Source organism: Pantherophis guttatus, chromosome 2, assembly GCF_059756535.1.
Source record: "Pantherophis guttatus breed Tessera chromosome 2, ASM5975653v1, whole genome shotgun sequence".
Lineage (NCBI taxonomy): Eukaryota > Metazoa > Chordata > Lepidosauria > Squamata > Colubridae > Pantherophis > Pantherophis guttatus.
The window spans coordinates 116416-142375 of NC_142064.1; the positions used below are offsets into that span (position 1 = coordinate 116416).

General features: G+C 52.3%; 1 protein-coding gene across 8 annotated transcripts; it reads right to left on the reverse strand.

The window, feature by feature from the left end:
• Nucleotides 1-5037: 5037 nt before the first annotated feature.
• On the reverse strand, nt 5038-24940 carry TPM2 (tropomyosin 2). Of its 8 annotated transcripts, none has more exons than XM_034441870.3 (9): nt 24325-24940; nt 23850-23975; nt 14859-14992; nt 12775-12892; nt 12601-12671; nt 10977-11052; nt 10767-10829; nt 7374-7443; nt 5038-5266 (listed from the first exon to the last, which is right to left on the reverse strand). In XM_034441870.3, exons 1-9 carry the CDS (start codon nt 24436-24438, stop codon nt 5184-5186), a joined length of 855 nt encoding a protein of 284 aa, XP_034297761.1. In that variant the 5' UTR covers nt 24439-24940; the 3' UTR covers nt 5038-5183. The 8 variants fall into 8 exon arrangements, with proteins under 8 accessions (XP_034297761.1, XP_034297760.1, XP_034297763.1 ...); XM_034441869.3 differs by having other exon boundaries at nt 5038-7161; XM_034441872.3 differs by lacking the exon at nt 10977-11052 and adding an exon at nt 11860-11935.
• Nucleotides 24941-25960: the final 1020 nt, after the last annotated feature.

The following is a 25960-nucleotide window of genomic DNA, read 5'->3' on the forward strand; positions in this document are numbered from 1 at the left end:
GTTATTCAGTTCCTGCAACTGTTCATGTTTTAGTCTCCAGGTTTTTAATCATCTTAGTTGCTCTTCTCTATCCTTTTTCCAAAGTCTCAACATCTTTTTTGTAATGTGGTGATGAAACTGGATGCAATATGCCAAGGTGTAGCTTTACAAGGTCTTTATAAAGCGGTACTAATACTTCATGTGATGTTGATTCTGTGCCTCTGGTTATACAACCAAAGATTTATTAGTTTTTTTGGCTGCTGCCACACACAGCTGGCTCATGTTTAAGTGATTGTCCACTAGGACTCCAAGGTCCCTCCCCCAGTATTGTTTTTGAGCCAGGTTTCACCTAATCTGTACTTATACCTTTGATTTTTCCTGCCTAAGTGTAAAATCTTGCTTTTTGCCACAATAAATTTCACTTTGTTGGATAGAGCTGTGCTGGATGCCAGTTTGCTTCGAGGTGCAATTCAGAGTGTCAGTTATCACCTTTAAAGCCCTGTATGGCATGGATCCAGGTTACTTCAGGAACCGTCACATCCCATGGGACTTGGCCCACCCTACCCTCACCGGCAGAGGCATGCTGCGGGCCCCATTGGCCAGTGTCCAGGAAAAGACCTTCACTGCCATGGCTCCCATCCTCTGGAACAGCTTGCCTCCCTGAGGTGAGATCTGCTGCCACCCTTCTGACTTTCCGTAAGGGCCTGAAGACTGGCTCTGCCAGATGGCTTGGGGATCCAACGGGTGGGGTAGGGTATCATGCTGGAGGTGGTTAATGGACCAATAGAAGATCCCCTTCACCCGTCCGTGTTTCCTGCTCCCTCCCTCCCTATATTTTAATTCTAACTACTTTGGATTGTAATTCTATTTTTATTGTTTATCTCAAGATGTTATGCTTTTAATGTTGTAAACCACCCAGTTACTTCAAAATGAGAACGGCAGCAAATAATTTAATAATAAATAAATGAATAGTAGAAGTAAAAAATGAACACATAATATTGTGGGATTTCTGAATACAGACCAATAAAGTTTTAGCTCACAACAGAGACAACTGTGTTTGAAACGAAGAAAGTGTGAATGATTGGTGGGCACTACCAGGGGATAGTAGAATAGAAGACAAAGAATTGGGGAAGATCACAAAGTATCAAGATCTGAAAATAGAAATTGAAAGATTATAGCATCAACCGGCCGTGGTGGTCCCAGTGGTTATCAGCACACTGGGCGTCAGACCAAAAACATCATGGACAGCACATAGAAAACCTGCGCATTGACCAAATTTCCACCAGTCAGTTGCAAAAGGCCACCCAACTTGGAGCCACACATGGACTACGCCGATACATTACACCATCCCAGGTTCTCAGGCAGAGTCTGATGCATATTAACGGCAACATCACAGCTAAAGAATTGGCAGCTGGGACTTGGGGTTCTTGCCAACAAAAGATAATATGATGATTCTGGGAGGGGAGCAGGCAACTGGCCATAGTTACTTGCGCAGGCCTCTTCCACTTATTTTTTTTATTATTTATTAATTAAATTTCTATACCGCCCTTCTCCAAATAGGACTCAGGGCGGTGCACAGCCAAGATAAAAACAAAGCATACAAAATTTAAGAACAGTATTAAAATAATTAAATATTTTGGCCATAAATTAAAATAACCCAATTTAAAATCAATTTAAAATTTAACTCAGGCCAGCCCAGCTTGTTGAAATAAATAGGTTTTCAGGGCCCGACGAAAAATCCGGAGGTCTGTTATTGTACGTAACTCTGGGGGAAGGTTGTTCCAGAGGGTGGGCGCCGTCACAGAGAAGGCTCTCCCACTGGGGGTCGCCAGCCGACATTGTCTGGCGGACGGCACCCTGAGGAGGCCCACTCTGTGCGAACGTACTGGCCGGTGGGAGGCTATTGGTGGCAGAAGGCGGTCTCGTAAATACCCTGGCCCTAAGCCATGGAGTGCTTTAAAGGTGGTCACCAACACCTTGAAGCGCACCCAGAAGACCACTGGGAGCCAGTGCAGCTCGCGCAGGAGAGGTGTCACATGGGAGCGCCTCATCGCCCCCATAATCCCCCGCGCGGCCGCGTTCTGGACCAGCTGGAGCCTCCGGGTGCACCCCACTTGCTTTGGCCAGTTACATCCTGAGGTTCAAATCCCCAGATGAGCAGCTCATGGCAGTGAAAAGGAGCAGAAGGGAGGCCCTCTCCTCAAATGCAACGCTGGGCAACCGATGGGGATTTACTTGGCTGTAAGCCTCCTGCAGTCGCCTCTTGGAGAGATGGGCAGCATACAAATGCAGTAAACCAATTAAAGGGGCAGCTGTGGCCCCTTCCTTTCGCTGAATGCTGGGTGCTGTACAGTCCACACGGCCTTTCAGCCCTCTGGAAACAGGTTGAAAGGGGAAGAGCCAGAAGGTCGTGGCTGGATGGAAAGATCTACTCTGGGCACCCAGAGAAAACAAGGACCATGTACATGGGGGGAGGGAGAGGGAAGGCTGTTGGTATGAACCAGTCTTAGGTTTGGCTCAACTCATGCCTTTCATCCCCTGACAGCGCTCTCCCTAAGGCTGTCTATTCAGAAGAGCAACTGCCCACCTGTTCCAGAGAAAGAAGAGAGGGCTGACACTTCTCAAGCCCAGGTAGTTGCTTCAGAAACTACAAGAAGCTCTAAAGACTGACGAGTGGTTTCGAACCCACTCGAATGAATGTACACTCCGTGATGGACTAGCTTGGATTGGGGCCAAATTGTATGTTCCGGCCATTTTAAGAGTAGCGGTGTTGCAGCAAGCTCATGACGCCAAGACGGTGGGACACTTGGGATTTGTTAAAACTCTACATCTCGTTAAAAGACAATTCTGGTGGCCTGCACTCAAAAAGGACATAGAGGCATATGTAGCTAGCTGTCCGGTGTGTGCCTCAGCTAAGAGACCTCCGGGGAAGCCCCCTGGTTTACTTCAGAGTGTGGCAAGGCCAAATGCTCCTTGGAAAGAGATATCCATGGATTTTATTGTAGACCTGCCAGAGAGTGGGGGGTGCACAGTCATTTGGGCAGTAACAGATTTGTTTTCCAAACAAGTGCATTTCATCCCGTGTTCTAAAATCCCTTCAGCTAAAACCCTTGCAAAATTGTTTATTCAACATGTTTTATCGATTACATGGGGCTCCAAAACGTATAATCTCAGACAGGGGTGTGCAATTTACCTCCAACTTTTGGAAGGAGTTTTTAGGGTTAATAGGCTCCGCCCAGGGGTTAACCTCCGCCCACCACCCCCAGACAAATGGGACTTGTGAGAAAACCAATGCCGTGTTAGAACAGTACCTAAGATGTTACATAAATTACCAGCAAGATAACTGGGTGGACTTATTGCCATTTGCGGAGGTGGCGTATAATAACTCCATACATAGCAGCACCGGTTTCACTCCATTTAAGGTGGCCTCTGGCCAAGAGTTTGTGCCAATCCCAGAACTACCACAGGATAACCCACAGAACCCCTCTTTAATTGAGTGGATCGAACAATTACGGGGTACTTGGGCAGTAACTCGAAAAGCTTTAGATGACGCACACCGAGCACATAAAGCCCAAGCTGACAAAAAGAGGTGTCCGGCACACATTTACAAAGTGGGTGATATGGTTTATCTTTCCACCAAATATTTACAGACCTCCCAGAAATCAAAAAAGCTTGGACCAAAGTATGTGGGGCCTTTCCCAATCACTAGACTCATCAACCCAGTCACAGTTGAATTGGAATTGCCAAAAAATTTGAGATGAATCCACCCTGTGTTCCATTTTAGTTTACTAAAACCGGAAAATTCGTCCCCTTTGCGGCCGAACCAGGACTCTCCTCCGGTCCCCATACTGATAGAAGAAGAAGAACATTTTGAAATTAAGGAAATCCTGGATTCTAGGAAGCATCACGGTAAAGTGCAGTATTTGGTGGCTTGGAAGCATTTCCCATTATCTCAAGCTGAATGGGTGAATAAACGTGATGTCCGGGCACCAAAGAAAGTTCAGTTGTTTCACACCAAATATCCTGATAAACCCTAATTTCTGTGTTGTTTTCTCTTTCCCTATTTAGGACTAACATCTCTTCTGCAGAGGGGCCGAATGTCAGCCTCCGCCTTTTCTGCTTTGGCTGCCATAGTAACGGGAGGGGGGAAGAGCAGGTAGCATGGGGGGGGGGAAGCGTGCTGGAGGAGGAAAACGAAACCGATAGTTAAGCCACCGGACTCTATAATTGAAGCTGCCGTCGGGCCAACGGTCGTGGCATTCCTGATTGATAATGCTGGCAGACGTGTGCTTCCACCTGATCCCTGGGAGACCTTTGGATTGGATGATTTACGGTGGATAGTGGGAGGGGATGCTTTCTATATGCACTTTTCTCACGTATTGCCTTAGATTCTGCTTTCCTATGGTTGCGTTCACTTCATCTCTAGTAAAAGTACCTTTCTCTATAAACAATGGAGTTTGGGTCATTCTTTCCTGGACTTTGAAGGAAGCACACCTGACACCAGGGATATATTAGCTGGGCCTTCTCCCTGCCATGGCCTGATGCCTTCCCCCAGCGAGAGAGGGGAAGGGAGTTCACAAGAGGGCCCCAATCACACCAGATGCCTAAAGATGCCTCCTCTGCTTCCTGGAGGAGATTGGTACAGTGCCATTTCTCAACAATGGCCTGGAGGACACCGAGGTGAGCCATACCCTCACAGTCTCCCCATGGGAAAACCAAAGGCAGCCCTATTGAAGGTAGGTTAGGTGGAGCTGGATGGATTGATCCCACCCCTGAAAGGCTCGGGGTGGCAAAAAGTTTGCTGGACTCTAGTGAGACACTTCAGCATGCAGGAATATCTCGTGTGTCAAAACCAGAGAACAGCAACTCTGGTTTTCAAGACTTGGATAGTTTTAGTGGCTGGTCCAAGGACCCTCACAAGCCCTCTTTCCAATGCCCAGCAGGCCATTAACAACAAAGAGATCAGGACCCCACCCCGGAGATCAGACAGTGAAACAGCGGCAGCTGGCGGAACCCGCTCGCACCCAGCCCCACAAATTACACAGGTACACACCACCCTCACTGCTCAGCTTGCTTTAATATCTGCACTGGAAAGGGAGGCACTGAACCAACTGCACAGGGAATGGCATCAGCCTGGGCTGCAGGAAGCCATCCTTCCTCCCAGAGCTGTGGATGGGGGCAGGGGGCAGGCGCAGCTCAGTCCCTCAGAGATTGTTCAGTTCAAGAAGAGTTTGGTCCAGGACCTGGTGGATGCCGACATTCTCCTCTTTGGCACTGGCCAGGTTCTCTGCAAACACAAGGCAAACGACGGACACACGCATCCAGACGCAGGCGCACAGAGCCAGATTGAGAGCCATCCAAGTGAGAGGAAGAAAGGAAGGCACACGCACAGACACACACATACACCCAAGGGGCATGTCAGTCTCATGTCTTCCGAAGAAGAGCAGCAGCTACAAGGATGCCAGGCTACTTAGAAGGGGCTGCCCGAGATGCTAGCGGGCAGCCTTCTCCCCCTTGGTTGCTAAGAGAAGGCCAGGCCAAGCCCACAACACCAACCAGGTGCATCATAGCTGGCTGAGGGTGCTAAGACAGTGAGAAGGTAGAAAAACGGAGGGGCCACCACTAACCTGGACTGTGCCCCACCCCGAGTTCTCCAGCCCAGATAGATGCTCCCTCCAGATGCTGCCCCCAGCGGCAATGATGTGTGGAGTTCATCCTCTCCCCACTAGGAACAAACCATTCCTGGGCACACACACACCCCTCCAAGCGTCTGCTGCCAGGCTGGTGGAGAACAAAGGCTTTCCCTCTTTCCTGGATGCAGCCTGGGCACGAGCCCTTAACCCTCCCACAGGGACACACAGCACTAGCTGCAAAGTGTTGCTACAGCCCCGTCCACCCCTGAGAGCAGGAGGGATCCTCCCAGGATGCTAACTCAGTTGTGGAGGCCGTTGAGGACCAGCCGGAGTTCTCTAGCAAGGAGACGGTTTTTCTCTGCCTCCTGCTGGAAGCGTGCTAGAGAAGAGGCCGAGGCATCAGTGGTGGCGAGAAAAAGAGAAGGAAGGAAGGAAGACACAGCCGTCAGTGCAGAGGAAAACAGAAACCAGGGAGGCCAGGTGCCCGATTCACACCTCCTCCCCGAAGCCTCTCCCAGACCCCCCGAGAAGGCTGCTGCTCTCCTGAGACAGCCAGTGAACTAATACCCACCCACCCCCAATTTCCACCTTGCTCCCCTCGAACAAGTGCAGGCATGGAAGCAGGAAAAATCGGCTTGGGGAGGCAGGCCTGGGAGCCCCTTCTAAACGCAGGTGCTGCTGCGGGGTGCCAGGGTGTCATTCTGGAAACAACACTGACTGATTCTCATTGCTGCACCCATGGGAGGGAGGGCAGCTCGGCTCCCACTTTTGGTGCACTGGCAGACAGCTGAGCCTGGGACGCCTAGAGCTGCTCCCCACGCCTTGCCTGGACCTCATCTGGATCCTCACCCACCACCCTGGGAACCCCAAGCCAGAGAAACATGAGACTAGCTCCTGGCGAGGAAACTGGCTCCATTACTCCCCCAACCTATGCTTGACCCAAAAGGGTGAGGGGGGCAGCAGGACCGATGGTCATGAGGCTTGATGGGCACAACCAAAAGGTTTAAATGAAGAGACAGAAATGGAGAGAGGAGGAGGAGAGCTTGAGAGATGTTTATTGAAACGAAGAAGATGAGAACAGAACATGGAAGGCACCATGGAAGACAGGTAAGGGGGAGGGACAAGCAGAGCCAGGAGGGTCCGGCAGGGGCCTGGGGTCTGTTGCCTTCCCGTCCTACCCAGGCAGGGGCCTCTCCCTGGCCCACTGAATCTCCCACCCTACATAAGGCAGACTGCTTTCTTAGCACAGCCAGCCCCCCAAGAGTGCAGCCCTAAGGCACTTGTGCATAGAAAAGCCCCACTCCCTCCATGGAAACCCCCACCCCCACCCCATCACCCCACCCTCCCCCAGGGTGGAGAAGTATGGGGAAGGGGAGAGAGCTGACAAGGCATCTGCAGAAGGAGGGGGTGCCAAGGGGTGGCTGGGCTGGGCAGGGCAGGACAGGGCAGTGCGGCCGTGCTGGGGCTCAGAGGGAGGTGATGTCATTCAGCGCATTGTCCAGCTCCTCACTGATGGCCTTGTACTTCATCTTCTGGGCATAGACCTCGTCTGCAGCCAGCGTGCAGGGAGGGTGGACGTAAGGCAGGGGGTGAGAGACAGCCAGGCAGTGGTGAGGGAGGAGGAGGAGGGAGAAAAGAGTGAAAGTGAGAGGAAGGAAGAGGGGAAGGGGGGACTCTTGCGCAGAGGCACTGATATCTCACCATAGCCCCCCACTCATCGACCCCCAGGCCAAGCGCTAAGGGAGCAGAAGGGGGACTTACCTTCTAAATCATCAATGGTTTTCTCCAACTTTGCCACAGACCTCTCAGCAAACTCCGCCCGAGTCTCAGCCTGTGGGGGAAGAGGAATGGGGCAGGGGGAAGTTTACAGAAAGCCAGAAATCAAGGAGCTGTCCAGAAGCCACACTGAGCTGCTGGAGAATGTGGTACTCTTGACTCCCCATTCGGGACCCCCAAAGTAGGCCATGATCCCTCCTCTGGCTCGCTGCCTTAGAAGAGTGAGGAAAATCCTCAGGGATGACTCTCACCCTGCTCATCACTTCTTTACCCTCCTATCATCGGGAAGGAGATATAGAAGTATAGCCAGCCATACAAACAGGCTGAAGAACAGTTTTTATCCATGGGCTGTCAGACTCCTGAATGAGAAATAACATCATAACTATGTAGTATGATGGACTGCAGGCCCAGCGCAATGTGTAACATGTTTATTTTTATTTATTTTTTATTTTATTTCAAATTTATATACCGCACCTTCTCCCGAGGGACTCAGGGCCTGGGGCAGCCTTCTGGACTTCCCGAACAGGCCTGGGCCAGGGGAAGTGGGAAGCCAGGTGTTCAGCAGAGGGGATGGAGCTCCCCCCCCCCCCCCAGCCCTGAGCAGGGAGGAGCTCTGGCACCTCTGTGGCGTAAACTGCCTAGAGCCTGGGAAGGAAGGAAAGAAGGAAGGGCAGCAGCTCTGGGTGGTCAGGCCACAAAACGGAGACCACAGCAACAGAGAGGACAGGAGCCAGTGTAGGGGACCTCTTATGAAAGCACCTGTCCCCTCCCCACAAGGGACTTGACAGCTTTCTTGGTGCAGGTTCCCCCTGCAGAGAGAATTTCCGCTCTTTATTTTGCAACTTCTCCATGGCAGTGGATCCAGGAAAGCTCCCTGGTTTACCGAGGAGCTCTGGGAAATGAAGCGCCAGAAGAGACGTCTAGAGCGACGCTGGAGGACCAGTAACTCCGAATCTGACCGAACACTCTTAAGAGCCTTTATTAGGACTTATTTAGTGGCGATACAGGCGGCAAAATGTTCGCATTTTTCCGCACTTATTGCACCCGCTGATTTGCGCCCAGCCGCCCTATTTAGGGTGACTCGTTCCCTCCTTAATGTAGGGGGAGTGGAGGAGCCCTTGCAGGGTAAAGCTGAGGAGTTTGTGCAGTTTCTGTCAGATAAAGTCGCTCAGATTCGGATGGACCTGGACTCTGATTGGGCAATTCCGACTGAGATAACGGGGGCAGGTCTTAGTCCTATTGTGTGGGATGAATTTGAGCCTGTGACTCCTGAGGAAGTGGACAAGGCTGTAGGAGTGATGAGTTCCTCCACTTGTTTGTTGGACCCGTGTCCCTCCTGGCTGGTTTCGGCCAGCAAGGAGGTGACACGAGGCTGGCTCCAGGCTTTAGTTAACGCGTCCTTGAGGGAAGGGTCCTTCCCCAAACCATTAAAGGAAGCGATTGTAAGGCCCCTCCTCAAGAAGCCTTCCCTGGATCCAGAAGAATTAAAGAACTTTCGTCCAGTCTCCAACCTACCCTTTGTGGGAAAGGTTGTAGAGAAAGTGGTGGCACTTCAGCTCCTGCGGTCATTGGATGAAACGGATTATCTAGACCATTTTCAGTCTGGCTTCAGGCCTGGCTACAGCATGGAAACTGCTTTGGTCACGCTGAGGGATGACCTCTGGCGAGCCTGAGATGGCTCCATTCCTCTATCTTGGTGCTACTTGACCTCTCAGCAGCTTTCGATACCATTGACCATGGTTAGGACGACTAAAGGAGTTGGGAGTGGAAGGCACCATTTTACGGTGGTTCTCCTATCTCTCTGGTCGGTCACAGTTGGCAGGAGGACAGAGGTCGACCCCTAGACCCCTCGTTTGCGGGGTGCCTCAGGGCTCAGTCCTCTCCCCCCTCTTATTTAACATCTACATGAAACCGCTGGGTGAGATCATCCAACGATATGGGGTAGGGTATCAGCAATATGCTGATGATACCCAGCTGTATATTTCCACCCCGTGTCAGTTCAGTGAAGCGGTGGATGTGATGTGCCGGTGCCTGGAGGCTGTGAGGGTCTGGATGGGAGTCAACAAGCTTAGACTTAACCCAGACAAGACCGAGTGGCTGTGGGTATTGCCTCCTAAAGTCTATGTCAACTGTCCATCCTTGGTTCTGGGGGGGAGAAATTGTCCCCCTCAGAACGGGCTCGCAATTTGGGTGTCCTCCTAGACTCACAGCTAAGATTAGAGCAACATCTGGCAGCTGTAGCTAGGGGGACCTTTGCACAGGTTCGCCTGGTGCACCAATTGCAACCCTACTTGGATCAGGAGGCTCTCCTCACAGTCACTCATGCCCTTGTCACCTCACGGTTAGATTATTGCAGCACGCTCTATATGGGGCTACCCTTGAAGAGTGTTCGGAGACTACAGTTGGTCCAGAATGCAGCTACGCGAGCTGTTGTATACACCCACATTACACCAATTCTCTGTGAGCTGCACTGGCTCCCTATTGGTCTCCGGGGCACAATTCAAGGTGTTGGTTATTACCTTTAAAGCCCTACATGGCTCAGGGCCAGGCTATCTTTGAGACCGGTAAGATCCACAGAGCTGGTCTCCTCCGGGTCCCATCAGCTAAACAATGCCGGCTGGTGGGCCTGCGGGGGAGGGCCTTGTCTGTGGCTGCCCCAGCTCTCTGGAACCAGTTACCTCCTGAGATCCGGACTACCCCCACCCTATTGGCCTTCCGGAAAACGGTGAAGACCTGGCTTTTCCGGCAGGCCTGGGGCCGTTGATCTCGCTGCTGCAATCTTGCGAGATCCAGACATGAATGGTGTGCATGGGTTTTTAATGTTTTTAAAATGTTTTTTATAATTTTTTTTAATAATATGTTCATTGTTCGCATTATTTTTGCTGTAAGCCGCCCAGAGTCCCTTGGGAGTTGGGCGGCATAGAAATGCGATAAATTAATGAAATGAAATGAAATTATTAAATTAAATTAAAAAATTAAATTAAATTAAATTAAATTAAATTAAAAAATTAAATTAAATTAAATTAAATTAAATTAAATTATAAATTAAATAATTAAATTAAATTAAATTAAATTAAATTAAATTAAATTAAATTAAATTAAATTATTAAATAAAATTAAATAAAATTAAATTAAATTAAATTAAATTAAATTAAATAATTAAATTAAATTAAATTAAATTATTATTGAGCCTCCTCTTTTCTGGGCTGCTGCTGGGGGGCTGGGGGGGTGCATGTCAGCAGCCTGTCATTCCCTGCCTGCCTGCCAAGGCCGGGCACTGAGCACCCCCTGCAGACCCTTCAGAGCCAGATCCTCCATCCGTTCCCCACCCCACACATATGGAGTGCCTCCCCCAGGAGAAGCAGTGTCTCCCCTCACCTCTTTCAGCTTGTCTGTCAGCAGCTTTATTTCCTCCTCGTATTTATCCTCCTTGGTGGAATACTTGGAAGAGAGGAAAGAGAGAGGAGGGCTAAAATATGAGGTGCAGCAGCCTGCAGCCCCCGCTTCCCCCTTGCTCCCCACACAAAGCCTTTGCACTGCTGGGAGACCCTCTCTCTTACAGCTCCCCCCACCTGCCCCTCCCCCTACCTTGTCAGCTTGAGCCTCCAAAGATTTGAGGTTGTTGGTGACAATTTTCAGTTCCTCCTCAAGGTCCCCGCATTTACTGTGTCCCAGCCAGACAGAGAGAGGCAGAGGCAGGACAGAAGGAAGGAAGGAAGGAAGGAAGGAAGGAAGGAAGGAAGGAAGGAAGGAAGGAAGGAAGGAAGGAAGGAAGGAAGGAAGGAAAGGAGGAGAGAGAAAGAGGGGAGGGAGACATCAGTAGAGAGAAAAAAGGGGGTTCCCAGGAAGAGGGCCAGAGAGATTCTTCCTTCAGGGCTGGAAACTGAGCTGCACGAAACCAGCTGGAATGGGGGGCTCCAGGAGAACCTTCTTCCCACGTGTCTCCCAAGCCAGCCAGCTTCAGACGGGAAGTCTGGGGAACAGGCTCCCCTCAAGTGCCTGCCCTTGGGAGATAGATGCCCAGCCTGCCTTTCCATCCACGGGATGAGAAGAGGCTGTTGTGTCACCTTCCCAGTGTGATCCAGGCTGAGACGGCTGCTTCTGTGGGAAGATGCTGCTGTTTAGCCCCCCTCCCCCCCACACACACACACTACACCACCCACCCCCATTGTCTCTGCGTCCTCCAAGGAAAAGCTGGGCCACAAGGGGCACCTACGGTGCTGCTCAGCAGAGCAGGCCATCTGCATGTCCCTTTGCCATCTCCGCCATGGGAGTGCAGCCAGCCCTGAGCCCCCACTGGGACAGGCAGCGTCCAGGAGAGAGGCCAGCCAGAGAAACTCAGCAGTGGGGGCAGAAGAAAGTAGAAAGGCTGAAGACCGAGGACCAGCTGAAAAGCAGGAGAGGAGAGAGAGCACAGCAAGGGCGTGAAAGAGACGAGGAAGAGGAGGGCAGGAGAGCCCCTACTCAGTACCTCTTCCTCTGCAGCCATCAAGGATTTGAGGGCCTGATCCATAGTACGCAGCTCCTCTTCCAGCTGCCTCACACGGCTGGGGAGGCAACGCAAGGTTTAGCCGGAGGAGAAGGCCAGCATGATCAACACAGCCAGGGCTGCCCACCCCCAGCCCCAACGTATGCCCAGGATGGGCTGCTCAGAACTCAAAATGTGGAGAAGCCATCAAAGGGGCACAAATTATGTTTGTGCCAAGATAGAAGCCACCTGGCACCTCTGAAGAGCCAATCCTGTCAGCACCATTTGTCTTGCTCCTTCCTAGAAACGCAGGGTTGGAAGAGGCCTCAGAGATCATCTGAAGTCAGGAGCACAGTTAAGACAAGGACGTTGGCGCCCGTCTTCTTGACAGCAAGATCAGAGAAGGTGGAAGGACCACCATGCAGGGGAGCAGGGGCCATCTCCCCACTTGCACACAAGGGACCCACCCTGCATCCCAGCCCACTCTGGCCCATCAGTTCTCTGCGGAGAAGAGAGGAAAGTAGCGCAGGGGCTGAAGGATGCTTGGGATGCTTTCTCAAATGGGAGCCGAGAAACGGACCGATTGTGAGAGAGGAAGCCATGTGTTTCTCCCCACAGCAGGGGAAGGGAGGGAGAGGAAAGCTGGCTGATTCCCCCAAAGGATGCCCCCTGCCCATTGGGCTCCCTACACTCCCAACTCCATGGCCAGACAAAGCAGCTGGCAGCTCCTGTGGCTGTACTCACCTCTCGGCCACCTCTGCCCTCTCCTCAGAGCGCTCTAGATCCCCCTCCAGGATCACCAGTTTACGGGCCACCTGGCAAGCAAAGGGCCACATCAAACGGGTGGGCTGGATGCCTCCCCCAAAAGGCAGCCAGGGCCATGGCTGACATCTCCCATCCCCGGCCCTCAGGGCTCACCTCCTCATACTTGCGATCTGCCTCTTCAGCGATGTGTTTGGCCTCCTTCAGCTGCATCTCCTGCAGTTCCATCTTCTCTTCATCCTTCATGGCTCGGTTTTCGATGACCTTCATGCCTCTGGGAGAAACAAGCCCCAGTCAAGAAAGCCCCCCCGCAGCTGCTGACCTGGAGAATTGACCACAACCTCGACACAAGTATCTGCACACACGAGCCCATCCTGCCTTGCCCATTAGTTTCTGCTCAGCACCTGGAGTGCCCAACCTTGCACTGTGGCTCCCTGGGCTTTGACTGAAGTCCCCACAGCTCCTGTGTTGCCTTTGACCCCCTCCTCCATCTCATGGAACAGTTCACAAGTTCAGTGCTTCAAAAGCCCTGGGTTCTTAGATAGAAGGATTTACTAACAGACAAGGGGGAATTGAGAGGAGAAAAGGAACTAGAAGCACAGGGGATTGAGACAGACTGGTATATGTATATGCAGATACAAACAAGATATGAGAAAGATGCTAAATCACATGGTTTTTATATGGAAAAGACTGAGTTGGATGGGATACTCACAGGAACGGACGATAATTTAATAAAAAAGTTTTATAAGTTTCTACTTAGTATTGAATTAGAGGAGGAGCATGTAAAAGAGACCATGATAGCCTGGGGAAGAAATTTTGGATATTCAATTGATTTGGAAAAATGGCAACAACTATGGGAAAGGAATTATAAATTAACGATGTCCATTGCATACAAGGAAAATCAATATAAAATGTTTTATAGATGGCATATGCCACCTGAGAAATTAGCAAAAATGTTTCAAGATAAATCAGCCAAATGTTGGAAGTCTCATCAACTTCCAGGATCATATTATCATATGTGGTGGACATGTTCAGAAGCCAAAAACTATTGGGGTAAAATTAAGATATGGTTGGAAGAAATGCTACATTATCGTATTGAATTTAAACCAGAGCTGTTTCTATTGGGCATCCTACCAGAAAAAACGAGCAAGGAAAATGCTTATTTGATAATACATGTAATAACAGCTGCAAGGATTGTTTTTGCACAAAATTGGAAAGCAGAGAAAATATCTTTGGAAGAAGTAATTTTAAAAAATGTAGACTGTGCTGAAATTAACAGATTAACAGACTCAGAATATTTTAAAATTTGGAATTATTTCTATCATTGGTTGGAGAAGAGATATAAATGATTAAGTATATAAGTATGTATATATTAGTGACGAATTGATATTATGGATTGTATAAGGATCAAGATAGAGGAAATAATAACTACACAGAAGAAGAAAGAATTATGGAAGATAACACCGAAATGTCACAGGGAAGAGATAATTGATGTTCTAAATGTTTGTTTGTCTAAAAAATAAAAAACTTTTTTTTTAAAAAAAGCCCTGGGTTCAGGTTCAGGCAACCCAACAAAGTTCTCTGCAGCCAGCTAGACAGGCAGAATGGGGCTGAAGAGCGACTTGGATTATTACACCTGCCTTCTCCTGAAAAACTTCCTTTGCTCGCCTCTTTCGTGAGCGCAACAGCCATTTATGCCAGCGAGACCCGGAAGGCGTCAGCAAGTATTACGAGACTCGACGTCTTCCAACAAAGATGCCTCTACTGAACCCTAAAGATTCGCTATTTTGACCCTGTTACTAACAAAGAAGTGCTCCAAAGAGTTTCTGCAAGCTACATAACATTGCTGCACACAGGGGACTCCAATTTGCAGGTCATATTTTCTGCATATGGAGAACAACCAAATCCCCAAACTAGCAGTCAGATGGACCCCTCCCAAACGACCACGAGGGCGTCCTCAAAATACATAGCAGAGAATGTTCATGGAAGACTCTCTGCATCAGGTGGGAAGATGCTGAAGCAACCACCCGAAAAATGCTTGGAGGACCCTGGCTGCCCAACACGCTTCATAGCACAGGAGGATCTTCTCTTAGAAGCAGATTTCTTGGGCTACACTTATTTTCTTCTAATACCTTCAGTAAAAACAAGGACCTTCCAGCCCTTCCCAGCAGCCCCATGGCTTCATCTGGGTTGATCAGAGGAAGGATCCTCGCTTGCCTCCTAATGAACCTCAGTCCCACCTCTCGCTCTCATCAGCCATCTTCTCTGTCTCCTCCAGTTTCTGCAGCGCGGTGGCCAGGCGCTCCTGCGCTCGGTCCAGCTCCTCTTCCACCAGCTGGATACGGCGGTTCAGAGATGCCACATCTGACTCGGCCTGCAAAGAAATGAGTGCCCTGAGACCAGACCCTCTCCCTCCTTAAAGCTTACACCGACAGCCAGAGTAGTCTCATCACAACTTACACTTCAGAAGATTCACTCCCCACACGTCCAGGTGGGGACCCAATACCACCCTTCATCCAGACTGAGTTGGTCATTCTTCCCACAAATACCAGAACCCCCCTCCACCGAGCCATCCAATACAAGATCCCCCAAAGGTGATTGATTTCTAGGAGCTGCCTGGCAAGGGTCTTGGCAGGCAACAACAACATCAGAGTAAGCCAGAGAAGCACATTTTCTGCCCTCCTCAGAGAAACTTCCAGGATTAAACCTAGACCCACACCCAGAAGGTCAGCCCTGACCCCGAGTACAGCCCTCCAGCCTCAGATTGTACTGAGGAACTCTATTCCTGGCCCTGCTTTGCAAGCCCCAAGCACACCAAACGTGCTCCTGTAGGCCTCTGGGAAGATGACCTTGATGGAGCAATAAGGGGTGGAAGAGCCTTCGGGCCCCAGCAGACCAGTAATATTCAGAAGAGGCTCCGGCAGATGCCTCCCTAATTCACAGGAAGAGGAAGGAGGCACCCCTCAATCTGGCCTGCAAGATTCTATTATTATAGCCAATCTCAATAAAAGCCCTTTTACCCTTCCCGTGGATTTCATAGTCTGAATCTACTTATGGGTCTGACAATGCCCAGCCTACCCTGATGGATCCTGCTTCAACAATACAGGAAATAGACCTCAGTATTTGGATCTTTCCTGTCCTTTATTGACCGACTTAACTGATTTGTAGGTTGCCCTTCTATTAGAATCGATAAAAACACGCAGGAACCCTTTTCTGGAGGATGGCAGAAGGAATGTATTTCAGAAGCAGAGAAAGAGAAGACTGCCGCGAGGCTGTTGACTGCAATGCACACGTGTAGGTGCGCAGGGGGAAGTGCACTAGTAATTTATCACTCCCAGATGATATGCAGCGCCATATTAGCCCGGAAATCTAATGACCCTGGGATCCAATTTCCCAAACAGTCCCTTTGCCTTTTGTAGATTCCTGCTAACATCAGGGAATGTCCCCCTCCCACAGAATTGGGGTGGCGCCTCCACCCCTCTGAACAGCTGCATGTATCCAGCACCTCAACCGGTCAGCTTTTGCTGACCCACCGGCTAAGCTTGGTTAGGGATTTGAGTGTCCCTTTGCAGCTCAGCCCTGAGGGAATGGAAGGGGGAAGGGGCACCTGGTGGGCAGGGAAGGAAGGAAGAAGAGCCGCCCCAAGGGCAGAGTAGCGGATGAGGAGAGGTGGAGTAGGGCAGTGCCCGGCTATATGAGAAAAGAGGGGTGTTTTTGTTGGGCACGTCTGTGATGGGGCATCACTGCCCACCAGCACCTCCCCCTCCCCCACCCCCCCACCCCACACAGAAGGCAGCCTCTCCAGGGCTCCCTCTGCAGAGCTGCTGGCTTTCCTCCTACTCAACCCTACCCCTTCTCTCTCATCCTACATCCTGCCTTGGAGCCTGGGAACCTGCTGCTGCCCCATGGGGCTTTGTAGCCTCTCCGTACAGCCCCCAGAAGCCAGCAGACACTACATAAAGGAGGAGGAAGAATGTGGGACCTTGGGCGTGGCAGGCCGGAAGACTGCTGGGAACCGGAAGTGACCCATGAACCCACTAAACGAATAAAAATGGAGCCAGGGACCTCGAGTGTTTGGGGCAAGGCAGCCTCACAGCCAACTCCAGCAGCACTGATGGGGAAAAGGAAAAGATCTTCCCTCACCCCCGTTGAGACACTCTGGATGCAGCTGGACTTTATTCTAGAACAGGAGCTTCATGGAGTAGCATGGGGGGAGGGGCTCCCACACACTGCCTGGGACTCCGGGTCCCCTCCCTAACAGGCTGTTCCTGGCAGTCTGACTCAACTCCTGCAAAGGCTGATGGGGAGGGGTAAAGCAGCAGCAAGGGTGGGGAGGAAGCCCTGCTGCTTTCTTTTAGGCAGTGTTGACTAAAGTGGGAGGAATGCCCCCCCCCCCTCGCAGAGCAGCATATTCCCCAGAGGAGGAGGACAATGGGAGCTGGGGGGGGGGGAGGATTTCCTGTTTATTGCAGCCACAGCCCAATGGAGATGGGCTGCATGCTCAGAGTGGAGGAGGAGTGAGGCAGCCTCCCCACTCCACACATTCCAGGCAAGGGAGGAGCATCCTGCCAGGTCAAACTGCCACTGGCATGGGGGAGGCCCAAGAACTTGCAGGGGCGGGAGCCACTCAGCCATACCTAGGGTCAGAAAAGCAGCCTCTTCCCAGGGCTCTGGAGAGAGCGTTTAGCAGGAAACTGGCGCATGACACAACATGCTGGAGAGGAAGGGGGGGCGCAATCAAACCCCAGGATGAAGCAACCAAGCCTGGGCTGGAGAGGAGCCTCAGAGCGCCCAGGCCACAGGGCAGGAGGATAGGACAAAAGGTCCAAGCAGCCCAGCCCAATTCATGGCTTCACCTTCCAGGGTGTGGTCTTTGCATCCACAGACTCGGCTCTCCTTTCTGGGCTGCTGACATCTGCCCATGGCATCCAGTGCCCTGAGGTGGCTTTATGGAAGCCTGAGACAATCCCTGCTGAGCCATCAAGGCCTGTGGCTCACCTCTGAGGGCAACCTGCCTCAAAACAGCAGAGCCTAGTGGGGAAATGCCATACCCTGCATGAACAGTTCACACATCTGGGCCCAAGCACAGCCACAGTAAGTCTGGATCAGCCATGGGGGGCAGGGCAATCCTCTTGTTACCCACATGGCATTGCACAGCGAAGGATGCTGAGGGTTCAACAAGATCCAGAAAGCAGTTAACTGAGCAGACAAAACTGAACTAGATGCACCTTCAAAGCAGCTCTGAAATCCTTTGCGCAGTGAAGACAGCAGCCCCTCAAGTCCACTCAGCAAAGAAGCCCTCCTGGTGCACAAGATGCTGGATCTCTGGGGGAGGCTGTGCAGATGGACTCCCCCCCCAAACATGACACCTTGCAGGAAGGGGAGATTAAAGGGGGGGGGTCCTGCCATCCCAGGCCATTTCATTCCTCCATGAGGCATCCTTGGTGGTCTCTGAGCTTGGTTGTATTCTTGAAGATGTTTCATTATCCAAAATAGGTAATATTATCTGTGCTCTAGGTAACCAGGTAGCATCACCAGCACTGATGTGGTTACCTAGTTTGGGTCATGGAACATCTGCAAGAAAACAGCCAAGCTCAGAGACCACCAAGACCCCTCATTTCAATCCTGAACTCCGAATATATATATTATGAGATCTCTCCTACACCCCACCCCCCAAAGTTTCAGCTGACCGGGTAGCAAGCGGAAGCAAGTCCACGGGCAGCCCAGTACTCTCTTGTCGACCTCCCACAGGAAATCAGGAGCAGCCAGACCGCTCCCCGCCCGGGTCTTATCCAGGTGACCGTGGCCTGGCTCATTGGGAGGCTGCTTCTCCCCCCATCCAGCAGCAGCCGAGAGCAGCGCGGGCTCCCGAAAGCCAGCTGCTGCGGACGCTGCTCCCTCCGCGCCGCGGGCTTCAGCTCGAGCCACAGAAGAATTTCCATTGCCCCGGAGAAGGGAAGGAGCAGCCGAGCCAGCCAGAAAACAGGAGGCGGCGTACCTGCGCAGGGCAGGGCCCGCTCGCGGGGGAATAGGAGGGCGATCCGAAGAGGAGGGCTCAGCCGGAGCTCCCCCTTGCTCCCGAAAGAGCCGCCTGCTGCTCGGCCTTGAGGCCGGCCGTGGGGCTGAGGCCCCGATGGGCTCTGCACATGCTTAGGAGAGGAACAAGGTGCAGCCCTAGCTGGGCCCGGCGGGCGTTGCGGGGTCCACACCCGATGCCCATGGGGGCTCGCCGCTCACCCTTTCTCTGGCCTGGCGCTCGGCGTCCACCTCCCGCTGCAGGTGCTCGGCGCGCTCTTCGGCCTCGTCCGCCACTTGCTGCAGCGTCTGGATCTTCTTTTTGACCGCCTCAATGGAGCTGCCCCCGGCCATGGTCACAGAATCGGGGCGGGCGGGCGGGCAGACGGCAGGGGAGGCAGGGAAGGGCCGCTGGACCCGCCGAGGACGCGGACGCGGAGCGAACTGACTGACTGGCCAGCTGGCGGGGTTCTCGGGCCGCGGTCTCTTGGCCCTCCTTCCCTCTGCCGCTCGCTCGCTCGCCCGCCCGCCCAGCAGGAAGAAGCACGGAGGGTAGGGAACGAGGCGGCCCTTAGAGCCGCTGTTGCCGCCTCCCCCTCTCCCCGCCCCACTGGCTTTTCCGGCCAGGCCCTGCCTTAAAGAGCCCGCTCAGCCCGGTTGGGGTTGCCGCACCGGGGGCCCCCGCGGGTAGCAGGGCGAAGCTAGAGATGCCTCTAGAGGGCCCCAGCAGGGGAAGTGTGGGAACTCCCCTGGGACTCCCACCACTTGCCCTTCTTTCCAACGAAGTTCAACGCCACCTAGCGGTGTAACTGGAGACTGGCACTACCCACCTCCAGTGTTTCTTCCTTGAACAAACAGGTGTGCTAGACTAGCGCTCTCAAAACAGCCCATTCTCAACTGCCAAAGCCTCCAGATAGCCACACAAGGCACTGAGTAACACATTGCCATCTGTCTTAGAAGAACTGGCAGACTCTCTAGAGAGGATTTGGGATTTTCTTCAAATATACTTGGACTTGGCAGGTGGGAGTTTTGTATTGACTGATGTCATCAGCTGCCATCTTTCCGTCCTTTTTCAAGCCCAGTTAGCTGAAAGAAAGAGTCTGGCTCTCAGCTGGGGTGGGCAGAGGGAAGGCTCAGGGTTGTCGTGAACCCAGAGATTCTGCTGCCGGAAACCAGGTGGTGTAAATTCATTTAAAATCCTGAAGCAAACCAAGCTGCAATCCTGCTGCAGCACAGTGGCAGGCGGGCAGGCAGAGAATTCGGGCCAGCAGAGATTACCCCAGGAAGTGGCTCTCTCAACCCACAGAAGGCAGCTCTAAGGCACTTTCTCTTTGATGAGGGTTGCAAATAAAGGCATCTCCCATTTGAAACTTCTCTGCTTCTCCAGAGTTACAGGAAATGACCTTTCCCAACCATCCACTCAGCAAACCTTTGCTACTGGGCAAAGGCAGGAACTCTGGTTTTGGGTCAGCCAAAGCCCAGTTTGGAACATGGCTTCCAAGTGTGTACAGCAATATGAAGAATTAGAAGGAAGAAGCATTGTGAGGAAGTGTTTCCTGCAGCACATTGAACTTCTAAGTTAAATCTCACTATTCTTTTTAAAAAAATTCCTTTCTCCACAGCTGGTCCCAAGGAAGGATCTGTGTGGGGACCTCGGCTTCAGACTGGCTGACACTTGATTTGGGATAGCAGCTCTGGGTTTTTTTCTCCCTCCTTTCTATCAGTTGGCTGCACTTCCCCTGCTCCTCTGTCTGGCTGCAGGCTCCCCTCCTGCTCTCTGGTCCTCTCCTTTTCGCAACCTGGCTAAGCCTGCCTGATGTCGCTCTTACCCAAGAAGAGCGGGTGCCAAGAGTCCTCCTGGCATCCTGGCACCATGCTAAGCCCAGCCTGTCTTGGACCGGTCTGTTCCCCTCAGCTGCTTCACAGGGCAGCTTGTCCATTCAATTGTCTGTTCAGGGCCGAACAGGAACTCTGTTGAGAGTCACAACCTATGACAGAACTGTGATGCTCTTCCGAGTCTGGCCATCCAGGCTGAGCTATGGCTGAGCTGCTGGCCAGAGGTCAGAGATGCAGCACTTGTGGACAAGTGGACATATTCCACAGATTGGAAGGACAAACCTGGAAAAGGAGGGATGTCCTTCAAGGCAGCCCCTGGAATGTCATTTCAGTGTACCTTCCTAAAGCACAAAACCGCCCTTGGAGCACAAGTGACCTAGAATAATAGTCCAGCAGCCTAAGGATTTTTGTCTTGGCAGCCATGTCACATGATTGTTTCCAACTCATTTGCAGTCCACCCCATTCCAAAGGGTTTTTTTTGCAAGTACAGCTCCAAGTCTGGTATCCCACATCTGGTGGTGGTGGGGTGCATTGGATAAAATTATGGCATTGTATTTGAAGAAACATGGCACTGGTCTTGTTAAATTCATTCTATTCAGCTCATTTCTCCAACTTCCGAGAATAGTTTTGATTATTTTTTCTGTCCTCTGGGGCATTAGCTATCCTATCAAAACTGAAATGCCTGCAGATTTGATCAACATTCAACTCATTTATGAAAATATTAGAGAAGATTAGATTAGGAGATTAGATTAGGAGAAGATTAGGAGATTAGAGAAGCCAGGGTTAACCCAGGGTGAAATGCTCCTGGTTCACCCGATCCGGTAGTGATGGAGGCAGGTGGTTCGGAGAACCGGTAGCAAAAATCCCTGCCCCCCTCCCCCATGCCCAGCTGAGCCGTGCAATCATCAGAGGCTTTTTTAAAAGAATTTTTAAAGCATTTTTTCTACAACCTCTTCAGCCGAAAAAATGCTTTTAAAAGTAAAAAAAAAAGCCACTGATGATCCCAGCTGAGTTACCTGATCGGCAGAGGCTTTTTTACTTTTAAAAGGCTCTGACAATCCAAGCTGAGTTGCCTGATTGGCAGAGGCTTTTAAAAGAAAAAAAACCTCTGCCGATCAGGCAACTCAGCTGGGATCGTCAGAGCCTTTTGAAAGCATTTTTTCTTCGCTGAAGAGGTTGTAGAAAAAATGGTTTTAAAAGTAAAAATTAAGACCATCCAACCAGTTAATTAATCAGCATATCGTAGGGGGTGCAGCAGTGCTTTGCTGAAATCAACTGGTGTTATGACTATACATTCCCACAATCTATTAAGGAATTTACCTGATCAAACACTGAATAAGAGTGGCAAGATTTCTCTTGGAAATCCATGGTGGTTTCTGTTGATTATCACATCAGAATAGATCAGCCTTTTTATGAACTGTTCTGTGGTTTTCCAAGGTATAGCTATCAGAAAGCTTCTGTGGTTTATTGTTGCCCCTCCCCCATTTGTTTGAAGGCAGAGATATTTGTGTTTCTCCAGGCCTCTTTGATGCTCTCCTCCACCTGGCTGGTGTTTCTCTTGTCTCAGGCTTCATTCCTGCCTTTCAGACCATATCTCAAAATGTCTGTTGGAAAACAGTTGGGGTGGAGTAGGGACAGAAGAGAGTGGACCAAAAGTGTGTTGCTTTCTTCCTTGAGCAGCTGCAGGACTGGCTCTTTTTATTTCGGATAGCCCTTTATATGATCCTCGCTGTCTGAATCAGCTACTAGCTGCACAGGCCGCTGACGGGCCACAACAGCATCTTCTGCTAAACTCTTCCGAGATTTTGCTTTCTTGATTCCAGCAAACAATTCAAGACTGCTTGTCTGTTCTCTTCCTGTGTGACCCGAGTCTCTTTTCATTTGGGTTGCTTGTTTTCAGATCTTTATTACACTTTTTATGTAATCCCATTGGCTTTTTAAGTGTCTTCTGCTTTTTCTCCTCTCCAGAATTGCTTGCCATTCTGCTTTTCTTTAGGAACTTCTTCACCCATCCTGAGCAGCCTTTCCCATTCAGTTCTTCTGCTGCTTGATTGATTCTTGCTCTGAGTGATAAGACCTCTAGGGTACAGGTGTCTGCATGTTTACTTTCAGTTCCCTTAAAATCAAACACTCCAGCAGCACCACATGGATCCAGAAAGATGGGCAAAGTGGGTTCTGCATAAGGACGGAAGGAGGACACAGGGGGACCCTGGGGTGCAGTAGGAGGCAATGGGGCCACCATGAAAGAGGGTGCGGCTGGACTTTCCAAGGCATTGCTCCTCCCCCTGTCAGCCCCACCTCCTCTCCCGGCTCAGGGAATCACCAAATATGAGCAAAGGCGAGAGGGAGAGAAGGCAGGCCAGAGGAGGGCGGCAGTGCTCATCTTTCTTTCAGCTTCTGCTGAATTCCCTGGCCCCAGGAAGTGTGGGGATTCTCGTCTCGGGGGATGGGGGGAGAGGAGTCTTGAGGGCGCTTTGGGTACTCATGGTTGGGGGCAAGGGGGAAGCAGTTCCCTGATGCTGGGGATGCCTTGGGATGAGAGGCTCCAGTTGCTCCATGAAGGGAAAGGGCTCGTCTCTGAGCCAGGTCCCAGTACCAGAGAGGCAGGCATGGTTTCCAGGCAGGTCTTGATAACTGGAAGGAGGGATCCCTTTGCCCATCTCAACAGCCGAGCCTGGCTCCTCCAGTGGGCACCAGCTTGGAAGAGCCTGCGCATTGAAGGGCCGAGGTGGCCCCACGAAGAAGCTGCCTTCCTCTTCCTCGTCTCTTGATGGGTCGCCTGTTGCTTTCCCTTCGGGCAAGGCCAACCTTCCCAGTCGTGGGTCCTGTTCGCAGCTGGGGTATTTGACTGCCGCGATGTGCGCTGGCTGTCCTCCAAGTGGTGGCTACGTTTTAGCGGCTCCTTGAGTTTCCCGGATTGGTTTCCACCCAGACATGGGGCCGGCTTGGAAAGGAGCGTTTATTTATAGGGTCCCGAGTGCCTTCGCGAAGGCTGGATGTTAACATTACCCGCGACCGGCCTGCGACCACCTGCGCTGCCTTCTCAGCAGGGGTCAAAGCCGGTCTGCCCGGAATAGCGAAGGGAGCTCAGAAATTGTCAGATTTTCGGGCGGCTGGCGCGGCGCCCGCCGATGCTTCTCTTAAACTCCGGTCACTTCTATGCACTCTGCGCGGAACACGCTGCGAGGCCCCTCCCCGGCGCCGCAGGCAGCAGCTGCTCGAGGCTTAAAGCGCTCGGAATACCTGCAGGGGCGTCGCGTCTATCTGCCGCTGCTCATCAGTGCGCCCCGGCCAACCCCGCCCCACAGGCTCGACCCTTACCCCGAAAGCACTCTCCCACTTATCTTGGACACCGCCCCACCGCCCTTCGCTCGACTCACGTCGGCCGCCTTCTTCTCGGCCATCTCCAGCTTCTCCTGGGCTTCTTTGACCGCTTCGGAGTATTTCTCCACTTCATCCTCGGTTCCCTTCAGCTTTTTCTCCAGGCCCTGCTTCTCTTCCTCCAGCTATGGGGTGGGTGCCGGGGGAAGAAAGAAAAAGGCGGCAGGGAGTCAGGAGATGCTGTGCCTGGGACACTGCTGCCCACCAGCGAAGCTTAACAGGGTGGGAGGTGGGGAGAGGCGGGCCCGACCTGAACTCAGAGCCACGGAGTGTCCCCCTGGACTCTCGCCACCTTAGGAGACGCGGGAGGGAGACCAAGGGCGTCCCTCGCCTTTCCGAAGGGCACCCAGGGTCCCCCAGCCCAGGGCCCCGGAGGGGAGGTATGTTAATGGGGCTTGGCGAGCCGGGGAGCCCGGGTCAGAAACTGCAGATGGGTCCGGCTTCTCCGGGATAGTCGGGTCGTGGGCGATTCACCTGCTTGCACCGGTCTTCCGCCTGCTTCTTGTCGCCCTCCGCCTGCTCGGCTCGATCTATCGCGTTCTCTTTGTCCAACTTCAGCATCTGCATCTTTTTCTTGATGGCTTCCATGGTGGCGGCGGCTGGGAGACCGACGAAACGGACGGCTGGAGAAAGAGGAGAAGACGGGCGGCGGAGACGAGAGAGCCGAGTGGAGCCGGGAGCGGCGGGTGCTGGCTGGACGCCCCGGACCTCTGGCGCTGCCTAAAAGCTGGGGAGGGGCCGGTCCCTCCCCCGCCGACCAAGCAGCACCTTTTAGGGACAAGCTGGCAAACTCGGACAGGCCTGCGGGCGGGGAGAGAAAGGCAGACAGCCAAGGGGCAGCGCGTCTCTCCCCGTTTGGCCGTAAGCGCTTCGGCATTCCCGCCTCCCCCTCCCGAGTCAGGACGGCCTATAGGCTCCATAAACCCCGCTGACACGGATTTCTCTGCGGCCTGCTACATCGGGTGACCAAGCCACGGTGTCCCGCTGCTGCATCTCGGCGCAAAAGCACCGGAATCGGGAGGCAGAGTCATTCGAAGCCCTCAGCCAGCACCTGGCCTGGGCTGCAGCTACCCCTACCCGCATCCCCTCGCTATCCAGCCGTGTCAGGGAGCTTCGCCAGAACTTCGGCGGCAGACAGGGTGTCCAAGAACCTTTGGATTTGGGGGAATCTGGGGGGGGGCATCGACTGTTGGAGGGATCTCCCTCCATTAGGCAGACTTTGATATTAATAACATGTGTAACCCGGTTTCTGAATAAATTCCTTTCCTGCATTTGCAATACACACCAAGGACTAAAGAAGTCCCCGGGCCTGGGGGAGGGGGGGAACCTGTCACACTTCCAGATTGGGAGTTGGGAATGAGAGAATTGAACAGCTAGGAAAAGGGGATTGGCAGTAAGAGGGGGAGGGGGGAAGGGGCAAGGGGTAGGAGCTGGCAGCGGGACCATGCTGCTATGGACTTCTGCTAGTCCAGAGAGGGCTGAAGAGGCAAGGCAGGTGTTGGAATAATGGGAAGGGTATGCTGGTGGGCTGCCACCCTGATGGGGACAAGGCAGACAAATGCTGTGCCATGGCCAGGCGCAAGGGGAGGCCTGGCCTCAGTCTCAGTGCATCAGAGAGGAGCAGGCCAGTAGGCTGCTTGGGGCCAGGTGTGGGGACTAGGAAGGGACAAGTTGGAGGCCTTTCATGCCCCTCACTCCCTTTTTTCCCACAAGAAAGGCTGAGAGACCCATGCACAGGCCTTGTGGTACAGCTGTTGATGGGGGGGGCTCCTCTCCAAGGAAAGGATGGGCAGAACCACAGACCCAGTGGTAGTCCCCTAGAGGCCCCAGCTCTCTCCTAGTTGGGTGGCACAGGCAAGCCTCATATCCAGCACAGCCCCTTTCTTACGGGTTACCCATGAGTCAGAGGGTGCCTGTCAATCTGGCCGCTTTGCTATGGGACTCCCTAGGCCCATGGGGGAGGGGAGTGCTGGGCAGATTGCTTAGATGAGAATGGCTTCTTCAGCCCTGGCAGAGCTGCTTGGTTGCTGATTGGCTGTCCCAGGGCCTCCCCCCAGACTCCAGCTCAATGAGGGGCACCTGAGCCTTTTAGAAACAGAGTCATAAGGAA